Genomic DNA, 12821 nt, shown 5'->3' with positions numbered 1-12821 from the left:
GGAAACAACATATACAAATAAATAACTGAGAATAATAGAATAGAATAGAATGCACAGCCATATACAGTGTGAACTTAACAAATAGACAGCAAAGACAATACATAGAGTATGTATACAAATAAAATAAGTTAAAACATAAATAAGCATAAAGAAAACCTATATTAAATATATAATATACAGTCATTGCAGCCTTTTGTTTTTCAGCTGAGATATTGTCTTTGGGTATATTTCAAACTATTTCAAGAACGAAAAGAAGAATTTGTGAAAATATGAAACGTAGCTATAGCACTATATTAAGGTTTATTACAAATGCTCTTTAGGAAACCAAAAACTACATTTTCAAACAACGTGTTCAAAGTCACAGAAGATATAAGCCAGAAAATAAATGTACAAATGTTGTTTTGTACATTGAAATTAAAGGGCTCCTTTGCCACGTGACGTCATTTTAAAGCGACACACACACAAACCAAAATGGCGTCTTACTGTTTGACTGTCACTAGGCTGCGGGTAAGAAACCGTTATTTCGCTTGTACAGAGCATTTCCACGGTGCTGTCACGGACTGCACAGGTGACAGTGGATGTCTTCTACTGTCCGGTGCAGCCGGCAAAGCTCACGGTTCACCGTAAGCGGCTAAATGTCGAGCAGACTGCGCACGGAGCTCGGGTCACGGCGTCCGTCCGCCGTTTGACAGCAGGCTGCGACGCGATGTAACGATATGTAAAGCGACTCTGTCCCGTTCACAACCAACAATAAACCATGTTACTGTTAACAGCAGCATCGTATTCGGCCATATTTACATATAAATAATGCCCTTAAATGGACCTCAGCGTCCTGATATTCACAAGGTGATTGCAAGGTGACGGAGTAGTTTTTAATAACAGTTCACTCCTAACAGCTGGACAGTAGCTAACAACACGTAGCATTTGGGAAGCACCTGTTAACCAAATACATCCTTTAATATATAATTTTGTTGGTAGAAATACTATACTATATATATTATAGTGTTTCTACTAACCATTGTTATTTTGATTTTATTTTATTTGAAAGGGACCATGTGCAACAAAAAACATAATTGTCCCCACTTGATGCATTACACCAGAGTTAGCATTGGGCGAATTTACACATGCAGTCCTACCTAAAAAAATAAATACAGCACAGATAAAACCAATCAAATATCAACCAGTAAGTAATGTAATGTAAAAGGACAACCAGAGATGGAAGTTAGTCACATAAATCACAATCAAGTCTCAAGCATGTCCGAAGTCATTCTCGCAAGAATCAAGCAAGTCGAGTCGAGTCCCTGCTTTAAATCAAGCAAATTATAATTCAAGTCATATGAATAAATCCCAGTCATTTTGAACGGCTAGAGTTTTATCTGCAACAGAAACACTGTATTACTCATATAAAGACTGCTTCATGTTCCCATACAACTGAATAGTTTATATTTATATAATTAACATCAATAAAATTAAAAGAAATACATCTACATAGTCTAAAATGTGAAGAATATTGACATTAGGCCTACACTAAACAGTGGAGATGAATTTCAAATATTGGTCTGAAAAAATTTCATCGTTTTGTGCACTTGTCTTTTGGTGTCGGCTGCCAGGTTTGTATTCAGGCCCGCAAAAGCAGACTTTGAAATGTAATGTTAACTCCTCAATATTTGTATGTAAATATTCTTGTGTTGAGTTTTTTTTTTTTTTTTACCAACAATAATGATGATGACAATATTTTAAGGGGTCAAATGAGAGCATATAAAAAGCAGATAAAAAGAAAGATAAATAAAACAGGAGGTGGGCGGCACAATAAAGAGCATAAATGCAATTATAAACAGTATATTTCACCAGTGTTTTCTTAGCCTTGGTGAGTAACAGAAGCATTTTCTCAGGCAAGTTGGGCAGATGATAAGGACATGTTTACGGTGTAATGGTTTCAACACTAATTTATTGACACTATGTGTGTACCCCTAGTGCTCATACATAATTAACAGTGTAGGAGACACGCTGTCTGATGGTCAGTTCAGCGAGTGAGCCTAAGACCTGCAACATGAGCTGTGTAAACTTTCACCCGCATGTCCTTTCCACTGGAAATCAAAACTGAATGATGGCTATTAAGCAAACGGAATCTAATTGTTTTAATGGTTATATTTGTCTGAATTGTATTTTTCCCTTGGTATAGTTGGCCCTTGGAACCGGTGCGAGGGGATTTCATGTCTCAGCAGCCTTCAGCGCCAAAGCCAAGGTGGCCATGAGCCGCTTTGAACCCGGCTCCAGCATTAACTATGAGAAGATGCACGAAAACATCAATGTTGTTCGCACAAGGTCAGCAGCAGTTTCACCATTACACATTCACAGCCCGTATTCATTATACTTACAGGAATGGCTGGTGTTTCTGTTGACTTGTCAGAGCCAGCAGCAGGGCCCAGTAGCTAACAGCAGATGACCTGAAGTTATTGTTAGATTTATGTTGTTAGATGGACATAAAATACATAAAATAAATCAAAATTGATTTCTTGGTTGAGATTGGATCTCAGGAGGAAAAAAACATTGCTCCAATCTTGTGTCATTTTGCATTTCTCAGTATATATCATCGGTATTAGGGATGGCTTGATACCCTTTTTGTGTCCAATGCCAATACTGATATCACAAAATGACACTGTTTTGCTTTTTCTTCTTCGGTATTAAAGTTAGTCCACAAAACTCACCTTTATAAAAAGGTTCTACCTGGAGCCAAAAATAGTTCTCCTATGAGGACAAGCTGAAGAACCTTATATGGTTAGCACTTTTCTTTCTAAGAGTGTGGCGTAAGTTTTTTTTTTTTTTTTACAGCCTGTGCTGAAATGAAACCTTTATGGGATATTTAAGATTTTAGGATCATATCAGATTTTACTTTTTCAATATCTGATCCAGTCATTTTGAACTGATGCCTGTTCTGAATATCATAACGGCTCGTTCCTTTTCAGTGTTAAGGGAAAAAATGTTCCTCTGATTCTTCAAACACAGGACAATATTCATCAAATTATTGCAACAATCCACCTTACAGGCTCAATAGGCCTCTCACTCTGTCAGAGAAGATAGTGTACGGTCACCTGGATGATCCTGCGCGGCAGGAGATTTATCGTGGCCGCACATACCTTCGCCTGCATCCAGATCGTGTGGCAATGCAGGATGCCACGGCTCAGATGGCAATGCTTCAGTTCATCAGCAGCGGTCTGGCCAAGGTGGCTGTTCCCTCCACCATCCACTGTGATCACCTGATTGAGGCTCAGATTGGGGGGGTTGAGGACCTGAAGAGGGCAAAGGTGAGGACTATTTATTTTATATTTATTTATAGCTTTGCTAAACTCACTTTGACTTTGACAGAGTCTCTGACACCTCCATAATCATTTTAACTCAGGAGGTGAACCATGAGGTTTACAACTTCCTCGCAACAGCTGCAGCCAAATATGGAGTTGGCTTCTGGAAACCAGGATCGGGCATCATCCATCAGGTAAAGTGCACTGATTTATGTTTTTTCTTTTGTGCACTGGCTCAGAGCTCAAGGGTATACAACTAAAAAAAAACATTTTGTAAGTGAAGCTACACCAGTTCCTTCTTAAAGGATGACATTTACAGAAATGGTGTGGCTTCTTTACAGATGTTCAAACATTTTTCAAGTTACACGGGGAAAAAGTGTGAGTCAATGTGAAATATCCTCTTTTTCTTGGCCAGATAATCCTGGAGAATTATGCCTATCCAGGAGCGATGCTGATTGGCACAGACTCCCACACTCCCAATGGTGGTGGTCTGGGTGCCATCTGTATTGGAGTGGGTGGAGCTGATGCTGTGGATGTCATGGCTGGAATCCCATGGGAGCTTAAGTGTCCCAAAGTGAGTTTTTGGCATAATTTCGTGACTTCTAAATATATTTTAATCTATTGAACAAATGTATATTTGTTTATTTTGTTATCTGTTAAAAAATGTACATTTCTCCACCAGGTGATTGGAGTGAGGCTGACAGGCACCCTGTCTGGCTGGACCTCTCCAAAGGACGTTATTCTAAAGGTGGCTGGCATCCTGACTGTGAAGGGCGGCACTGGAGCCATCGTGGAGTATCATGGGCCTGGAGTTGACTCGATCTCCTGCACTGGTGGATGAGATACTACTCATATGTGCCATGCTTTATCCTCTTATTTTCCTCGAAATGGGAACCTCATTTAAAAATCCTAAACTAGTGATTGAGGCCGTTAACTCCTCAGTAAAATGTTTATTGATATTGTAAATCAAGTGAGAAGTAGGCTCATTTTCCTGTAGAATTCTATTCCAAGTCACTTCTTTTTGCAACCATTGGAGTCGCTCAACATATTGCTACTAAACCATAAGAATATATCCATTTTTATATGCGGTCTATGCATAGACCTGACCTATAAATCTAAGAATAAATCCCTACATTTCTCGAATAAATAATAATTTATTTATTGTAACGCAGTGAAATTTACACTACTTTGATCATCAGGAATGGCCACCATCTGTAACATGGGTGCTGAGATTGGAGCCACCACATCGGTTTTCCCATACAACCACCGTATGAAGACGTACATGGAGAAAACCGGGCGTGGAGGTCAGTCACGGTCTCTCTCTGTATATGTCGAGTATTTGTTTGTCTGTGTCTCGCCTCTAACTGCGTCTCCTTCTCCACGACCTCTCAGAGATTGCTTCTGTAGCTGATCAGTTCAAAGATGACTTGGTCCCAGATAAGGGCTGCGAATATGACCAGGTCGTTGAGATTAATCTGAGTATGGTGAGTTAAAACACTCTGGCACCGACACTTATGTACACAGGGACAGCAAAATGATTCAGTTGTAAGTTATGCACCTCTGTATCATTCAGTTTAGCTAAATGTCTGACTGACTATTTAGAAATATGACTCGTTTATCTTCTCAAGAAATGTATTATTACATTTTGGTTTGATGAAAAGGAAAGAAAAGAAATGGGAATAATCAACGTTATTAAATTGCAATACTTGAAGAATTGCAGTCAAGCAGAATCACATTCATATAAAATCAGCCCCCAAGTATTGTGTGCCATTCAAATCATAACAAAAGCACAACATCCCTGCCTTATTAGATACTCTGCTGTAAGATCTGTCATCAAATACACTGAAGAGGAATACATCCAATAACACTGTGGTTAAAAATGAATCATGCTTAACTGCTGAAAGTATTAAATGCCTTGTTACATACTTGTACTCTAAGAGACTGCAATATACATTTTTACCGAAATGCTTGATATAAAGCTCACTACGTTATCACTGCGCCACTAATATCAGAGTTTTGTAGTATGTTTTAAGTGTCAACCGTTCAAAATAACAACCTTTCACTATTCACTCATCAGCTAATTGAGTGAGTTGGGCACTGAGGCCAGACAGTAAAGTGGATATCTCTGAGGTGACTGAAAGTGGGAACCTAAGCAGCCACTTGTTTATTTATCCACCGACTGTGCTGTTTCTCACCACCGTGTGGTTGTGATGGCACGTGTGGCAGCACCAGGGCTCATCGTGAAACTGAGCTTGTTTTCCTTCCTGCCAACAGTTGAAGCCCCACATCAACGGACCCTTCACTCCTGACCTGGCTCACCCTGTGTCTGAGATCGGAGCTGCAGCTCAGAGAAACGGCTGGCCACTGGAGGTTAAAGTTGGTCAGTGTCTGTGGCACACCCATATTATCTTTCCAGTTTACATACATTTAATGCTTTGTCCAATGGAATGTGATACGTCTTGCCTTGTTTAAGCACCTGCTGTTTTATTGACCAGATCTGATCTGATCACATTACAGCTCTGTTCTGTAGCTGATGATTTTCCACAGTGACCTTTGAGAACGAGTGCAGAACACAGCATAATTCAAAGTCACTGTCAAAATGTGTAGAGCATAATAGGCTACGTGCACAATGGAACTTCCGCCTTGCAACTGTGGCTTCCGGTCAGCTGGGCTGCTTCCGGTAGGTTGTGTTGTTGTGATTTCCCGGAGACGCTAGTGAAGTGCTAAGTCATAGAGTCAATTTTATTCATAATAATTAGGGTATTTGGATACAAGAGAGGCGGTTATAGTATCAAAAAGTTTGTACATATTTGTCTCGGTACTATAGTACAATAAACTTTCATAGGTTTCCCCTCACCATCCATTCAGCTCGCACTCACACATCCACTGGAAACCTATGAAAGTTTATCGTATTATTATTATTACAAGACAAATTTGTTCAAAGGAGTACACAACAATGTAGGGCTGGCGTTCTGACTTTTTGATACGATTACCGTCTCTCTTGTATCCGAAATCCACACATTTTTACGAAAAAAAATACGACCCTATGACTTAGCACTTCACTAGCGTCCCCGGGAAATCACAACGACAACACGACCTACCGGAAGTAGCCAAGCGTACCGTAAGCCATGGTTGCTAGGCGGAAGTTCCATTATGCACGTAGCCGATTATGATGAGCAAATTATGTCTATACTTTCAGACCTGCTCATCCTTTTTTCCTCTTTAACAATTGCTTAACAAAAACAATAGTTTTGTTATTATGTGACAGACTGTAGTTTCATACGAACATGTCTGTTGCAGGTCTGATTGGCAGCTGCACCAATTCCAGCTATGAGGACATGGGCAGAGCGGCGTCCTTAGCCAAGCAGGCTCTGGATAAGGGTCTGAAGTGTAAGGCCCAGTTCACAGTGACCCCTGGTTCTGAACAGATCCGTGCCACTATTGAGAGGGATGGATATGTGAGTCACAAACTAATTATAGCAAGTGACTTATAGCAGTTTGTCCTTGTCAGTTTTTATGTCTCTGAAAGTTGTAGGAAATGATTTATCATTGTTGTTCCTCCTCCAGGCCAAGATCCTGAATGATGTCGGTGGAGTTGTTCTTGCCAATGCTTGTGGACCATGCATTGGACAGTGGGACAGGTACGTGACTCATCTGTAAAGCCAAGTTTAGCCTCATGAGCAGCAAGGTCATGACCATTGTTTGTTCTTTCAGGCAAGTATATTTTGAAAAAATGTCAAACTAACTAACCTTCATTCCCCCATTTTGTTTTTTCTCCAGGAAGGATGTGAAAATGGGAGAGAAGAACACTATTGTTACGTCCTTCAACCGGAACTTCACTGCCAGGAATGATGCGAATCCTGCTACTCATGCTTTCGTCACCTCTCCTGAGGTAAGAAGGGCTGCATAGAGAACATCGAGCGCAGCACAAGCTCAGAAGTTTAGAGCCTCAAGGGCATTCATACACAGAATTAAAGTAACTCGCATACACAGCATAGTGGACATGTAAAAGTGCAGTGATGGCTGGAATTCCTCATGTAGATAGTCACTGCCTTGGCTCTCGCTGGGACCCTCGACTTCAACCCAGAGACTGACTACCTAACTGCGCCGAATGGAGAGAAGTTCAAGCTGGAACCACCCACTGGTGACGAGCTCCCCTCCAGAGACTTCGACCCAGGCCAGGACACTTACCAGCACCCTCCAGCTGAGAGCAGCACAGTCAAGGTCATTCTGTTTTGTTTTTTTAAGACCCAGTATTGACTCTTAACAATCCATAACTGTAATAGAGAAGATGAAGTGAGGTGACTGTCCTATAAGACTTTGAACCAGTTGTGTACTAAGCAGTAAGTTGACCTATCTGTTTTAAATATACTTGTACCTGAACCTTTACGTCTTACCTTTGATGTTCAGGTGGATGTGAACCCCACGAGCAACCGTCTGCAGCTTCTGGAGCCCTTTGATAAGTGGCATGGAAAAGACCTAGAGGACATGAGGGTCCTCATCAAGGTGAGCAGAAGAAGGAACATGGTTGTGATTAAGTACAGAAGTGCCTTAATGGTCCAGTGTTTGGTTTATTGTCAGAACTTAAATATACACCCATAGACGTGGCTGTTTTTTGGTGTGTATTTGCACCAACTAGGAGGTTTTTGACCATAAAAACAAGTTAATGTATGTAAGTAGATCTCCATAACTCACATATATGTGCGATAGGACCACTCTATGGGAGCTTTAAAATAAACTGTAATCTGTACTTTCTTAATGAAGCCTGCAATCTTGTGCCACCACGTTTTTACTGCTGTCCAAATAGATATGCTTGTCATGTTTCAATGCAGAAGCTTACAATGCAAATGGAGAAATATTTATTCACCCACATAAAGTCAATGTTTACATCAACAAAGAAGAAGAAGAAACAGTCAGTGGCAGAAAGAGTGGGACAGTGGAGAGAATTCTGAAAGAGTGTTTACATCCTGTTTGTTATGAGACGGCTATCACAGTTCTGGAACACTCTGAGGATTGTGCACTGACAGTAAAGCTTTTCAAGAAAGGGAAGGATGAGCAGAGGAGTCCTTTGTTTGTTGCACTTTTGCAGTCTCACTGTTGACTCCTTTTATTACACATCATTGAACTGTAAATATTGAGCACTAGGTTATATCGTCCGAGTTAGTCCTATAATTGCTGCTTCTGAAAATAATCCCCATCAAATATACTGCATTTTTTATTCATGTTTACAATAAAACATTGGTCAATTAAATTAATTGAGTGTATTAAATTTAAAACAAAACAGTATAATCATGATCAATGGAAGATTTCACAGTGAGACAGGGTAGCGATACTTTCTTCCTACTTTCCTCTGCATCTTCCTCTACTCATCCTCCTCCTCCTCCTCTCTGATCCACCTGCTGCTGTAGGTGAAGGGAAAGTGCACCACCGACCACATCAGCGCTGCCGGCCCGTGGCTAAAATTCCGCGGTCATCTGGACAACATCTCTAACAATCTGCTGATCGGTGCCGTCAACGTTGAGAACGATGCCGTCAACAAGATCAGGAATCAGCTGACGGGAGAGTACGGAGGCGTGCCAGATGTGGCCCGTCATTACAAGGCGAGTCATGCAGTTTACATTCAGTGACTCTGTTGCTAGCATAACTGTTTATATTAGAGCTGTTAAACTAAACCAAAACCCTATGATAAAAATTGTAATTTATGCTGCATTTTCCTCAACAACCAGAAACTGTATCTCAGCAATTATCCTTTATGTGTCTACTCTTTCTTCTTCTGAGAGAAGATGAAACATTTGCCATAATCCTTGTGTAATCCAGGCTCATGGAGTAAACTGGGTGGTGATTGGAGATGAGAACTACGGAGAAGGTTCCAGCAGAGAGCATGCTGCTCTGGAGCCACGGCACTTGGGAGGACGTGCCATTATCGTCAAGAGCTTTGCCAGAATCCATGGTATGTTTCAGTTTCAGTGCAATGCTGTGATGCAAATGCTGACATTTGTAATTAGTTTTTTTCTTTATGAATAATACAAGAAGCCATGTCATAATAGTTGAAAATCGCTCGATAACATGTTAATGTTTCTTTGATTGAAACATTTTGCTCTTTGGGGGGAAAAAACAAATTCATTGAGAACAGCTGCTAATCTGTAACTCTCAGTCTCTTTGACCTTGTGTGTCTGTGCAACGGATTAACTCCTGTCAGACAGAACCTGTGTCTGGTAATGGGAAATCAGATTTTTTACCTCTTCTTCTCACAGAGACTAATCTGAAGAAACAAGGCCTGCTTCCGCTGACTTTTGCCGACCCCGACGACTACGAGAAAATTCTCCCCAGTGACAAGATTTCAATCACTTGCCTGAAATCGTTTGCCCCTGGCAAGGTGAGGAGTGTTCTGCACTGATGCAATCTAAATCCAAAGGACAGCCCTAACATTATATTCACACTATTTTAAAGAAAACCTGGATTGATTGACACATGGTTCATGTTTGCCTGTGATGTCCCTTTGTCCCAGCCGCTGACAGCAGTGATCAAGCACCCTGATGGCAGCCAGGATTCCATCTCTCTAAACCACACCTTCAATGAGACACAGATTGAGTGGTTCAAGGCTGGCTCGGCCCTCAACAGGATGAAGGAGCTGCAGTAGGTGGCGGCGGCAAGGAACGAAGGTGGGGCCTGAGTGGGCCAATGAGTGGCCTCGATGCTGGCAAAGAAGGGAGGGAGAGGCTTTGCAAAGAGCGAGAAACAGTTATAGAAGGTAACCTGGCTTGATTAGGGGACAGCTGCAGTCATGCTTAGGCTACATCCATACTACTATATTTAAAATGTCTATCTTAGGTGTTTTAGCTCTGTTTCACAAGTAATCTGCCCCTACTATACTTTCCATCCCCCGCTTTATCCTGCACATGAGGGTTGCAGGGGTACTTTAGAATGTCCAGTTAACCTCTGCATGTTTTTGGACTATGGGAGGAAACCAGGGAACACACACACACACACACAGGGAGAACATGCAAACTTGCTCCCAGGCAACAGAGCCCTTTTCCGTTTTTTGTCCATCTATATTCAAACGTAGTCCCTGAGTTTTCAAACAAAACCTGAGTCAGCAGCGTTTTTAAACTTCTACATTTCTGGGGGCTGTAAATCCCCCGGGTAGTGAGGATGACGGCTGTATCCGGAGCAGAATTTATGTGTTTTTAAACAAAACCGGAGTAATATGGGTGTAGCATTAGTTAAAGCAAGAACACACACACACACACAGGCACACACACACACACATACATAATGTCGCTGTATAGAGGAAAAGCGCACACACAGAAACATACACAGACCGGGTTACTGTGAAATATTTTGTGGACTTACAGGAAAGCAAGCACACAACACTGAAGGTTAGCAGTGTTTGTCTCTTGATATCATTCATACATGCCTCTCCTTCTTAAAAAAAGTTATGTTCATTTAGCATTTTCATAGTGTTTGGTTTCTTGTTGCCCTCTTCAGAAACTATGGTGTTGGAAGTACTAGCATGAACGTTGTGTACAAACTTAATTCATACAGATCATTAACTAAAAAGAAGTTATCATCAATTATTCCAGCATCTCAGTAAGCTGACTAAGATGTTGAATTTACATGAATCAACAGAGCTGTAATCTAAAGTAATCCTACTCCCACATGGTGAAGCGCTCTGCTGTGTGATACAGTTACTGACTTGTGTCTCAGTCACTCTTTAGTGGAGCTACACTGTTTCTTACCAGCCTATACTGTTAACCCATCTGTCACAAGGTTTTGGATCTGGAGTATTCCCACTGCCTTTGTTGCACTTTGAATTTCAGCTATCGTGTGTGCTTGACACGCATGCACTCATGCAGTCCAAACCTCAAATAAGCGATGGTTAGGTGTTTGTGTGGTTTGTGTTCTTCGACGGTAAAGCTGTACAGGCTGAAACATCTCCTCTGGTGTTGTAGATCTTCTTCAGTCTTGTCGTTACGCTGACATTCACAGGTCAGTTGGTCGTGCAGCTCAGGCGTTACTTGGATGGATATGTTGTTGTGGTTTCTTTGTGTCAAAGTCCCTGATTTATCAGTTCGTCCTCTCATCTGGAGCCACTAGTGTGTGAAATTGCCTTGTGTAGCTGCAACAGGAGTTTGTCTTTGGAACTGAATGTTTGTCTTTGGAACAAGTTTGTCTTTGGAACTGAATGTTTTTTTTCTGGTTAATGTTTGGTCCTGAAAGCATTCTTCTTACAAACTAACATAGTGTATGATTGACTGTACACTAGCACGTTGTCGTTTGTGGATTAGTCGTTACATGCGCTTTCTCCGTGTTGTTTCGTTCCCCTAGTTTTTCATTTTCATATTCACCTTACATCTCTTGATTGTACTGTGGGGGGACTGACTTACAACTTATTCAAAACTTCAGACAGCAGAAGCATATTCAGTAGTGATCAATATACATCTAAACCATGTTCTTGGCATCGTATATACTAGTGTGCACCACTAAAAAAAAGTGTAATTTTTGTGGGCTTAGGGATATCTGAGGTCATTGCTGCTATGTTTAATGTGAGTATTCTTGGTCCTGTGTGTTTCATCTGCTGTCGATTTATACTAAAAAGTCACCCAGTTTGTAAAAAATAGATAATAAATAATTTCTTATATAATATAACAAGTAATGTAATGAACCACATCTCTATTTATATAATGGTTTCATAGACATGTAAAAATGTGGATTGTTGGTTTAATGAGAGCACAGATATTGGATTGTTTGACCTTGACATTGAAAAGGGACATGCTATTTTATATTTTATAAAGGTGAAAAGGCAGCAACCCAATTTAAATGACTTTATGACTTGAATGACATACTGCTATTAAACTCAGCTATTTGAGAATCATCATAAACCTGTTTAATGCCCTTATCATTACGCTCATCTTGTGTGTCACATGTACAGCCAAAGAGGCCTTCTATAAATATTCAGGAATAATGGTTTGTGTTGTATCATCTATTTTCATGTGACTTTAAATAAAGAGAGACAAATTCTATAATGGTTATGAACAAAATGCACCAAGATCATGAAAACATGCTGATTAATTACGTCCATTCTTCCGCTGCAATGAAATTTAACAGCTACTTGTGAGAATTAGGACTTACTGTGTTGATGCTACTTGTTCACTGGTTCAGTAACCACGCTTTTGTAATATGAAAAATCAAATAATTCTGTTTATGGTGTGTCATTTTGTTCTCAGGTGATTTGGTCAATCATCCTCTCATTGTTTGTTGTTTTAGAACAAACAAATTCGTAAACATGCATTTGCATTTGACACAAGTAAAAATGTAGTCAGAACAGATTTTACTTCACTGTAATGATTCCCCTCACACTCCTGTTTTGCATTCATCTTGATTTTTGTAAAAGTAGATTATATTATATTGAAATTTACTTTGCAAATTGTAAATTAATACAGAATAAATTATAAAGTTATTGTTTTTGTCTGTGTGATTTTTTTCAAACTAATAGTTAATGAATGAACTGTGACGTTACCA

General features: G+C 40.3%; 1 protein-coding gene across 1 annotated transcript; it reads left to right on the top strand.

The window, feature by feature from the left end:
* The first annotated feature begins 462 nt into the window (after positions 1-462).
* On the top strand, positions 463-12647 carry LOC310933513 (aconitate hydratase, mitochondrial-like). The gene is made up of 18 exons (XM_083897022.1): positions 463-507; positions 2183-2325; positions 3047-3305; positions 3401-3493; positions 3715-3873; positions 3982-4132; positions 4499-4603; positions 4692-4783; positions 5574-5679; positions 6600-6757; positions 6867-6940; positions 7080-7191; positions 7341-7523; positions 7710-7805; positions 8708-8899; positions 9117-9249; positions 9554-9675; positions 9808-12647. Exons 1-18 carry the CDS (start codon positions 472-474, stop codon positions 9937-9939), a joined length of 2346 nt encoding a protein of 781 aa, XP_083753148.1. The 5' UTR covers positions 463-471; the 3' UTR covers positions 9940-12647.
* Positions 12648-12821: the final 174 nt, after the last annotated feature.

The sequence above is a fragment of the Microchirus variegatus genome (assembly GCF_963457635.1).
Source record: "Microchirus variegatus genome assembly, chromosome: 10".
NCBI lineage: Eukaryota > Metazoa > Chordata > Actinopteri > Pleuronectiformes > Soleidae > Microchirus > Microchirus variegatus.
Note: the sequence above shows the minus strand (reverse complement) of the source record. Positions and strands in the feature narration are given on the sequence as shown.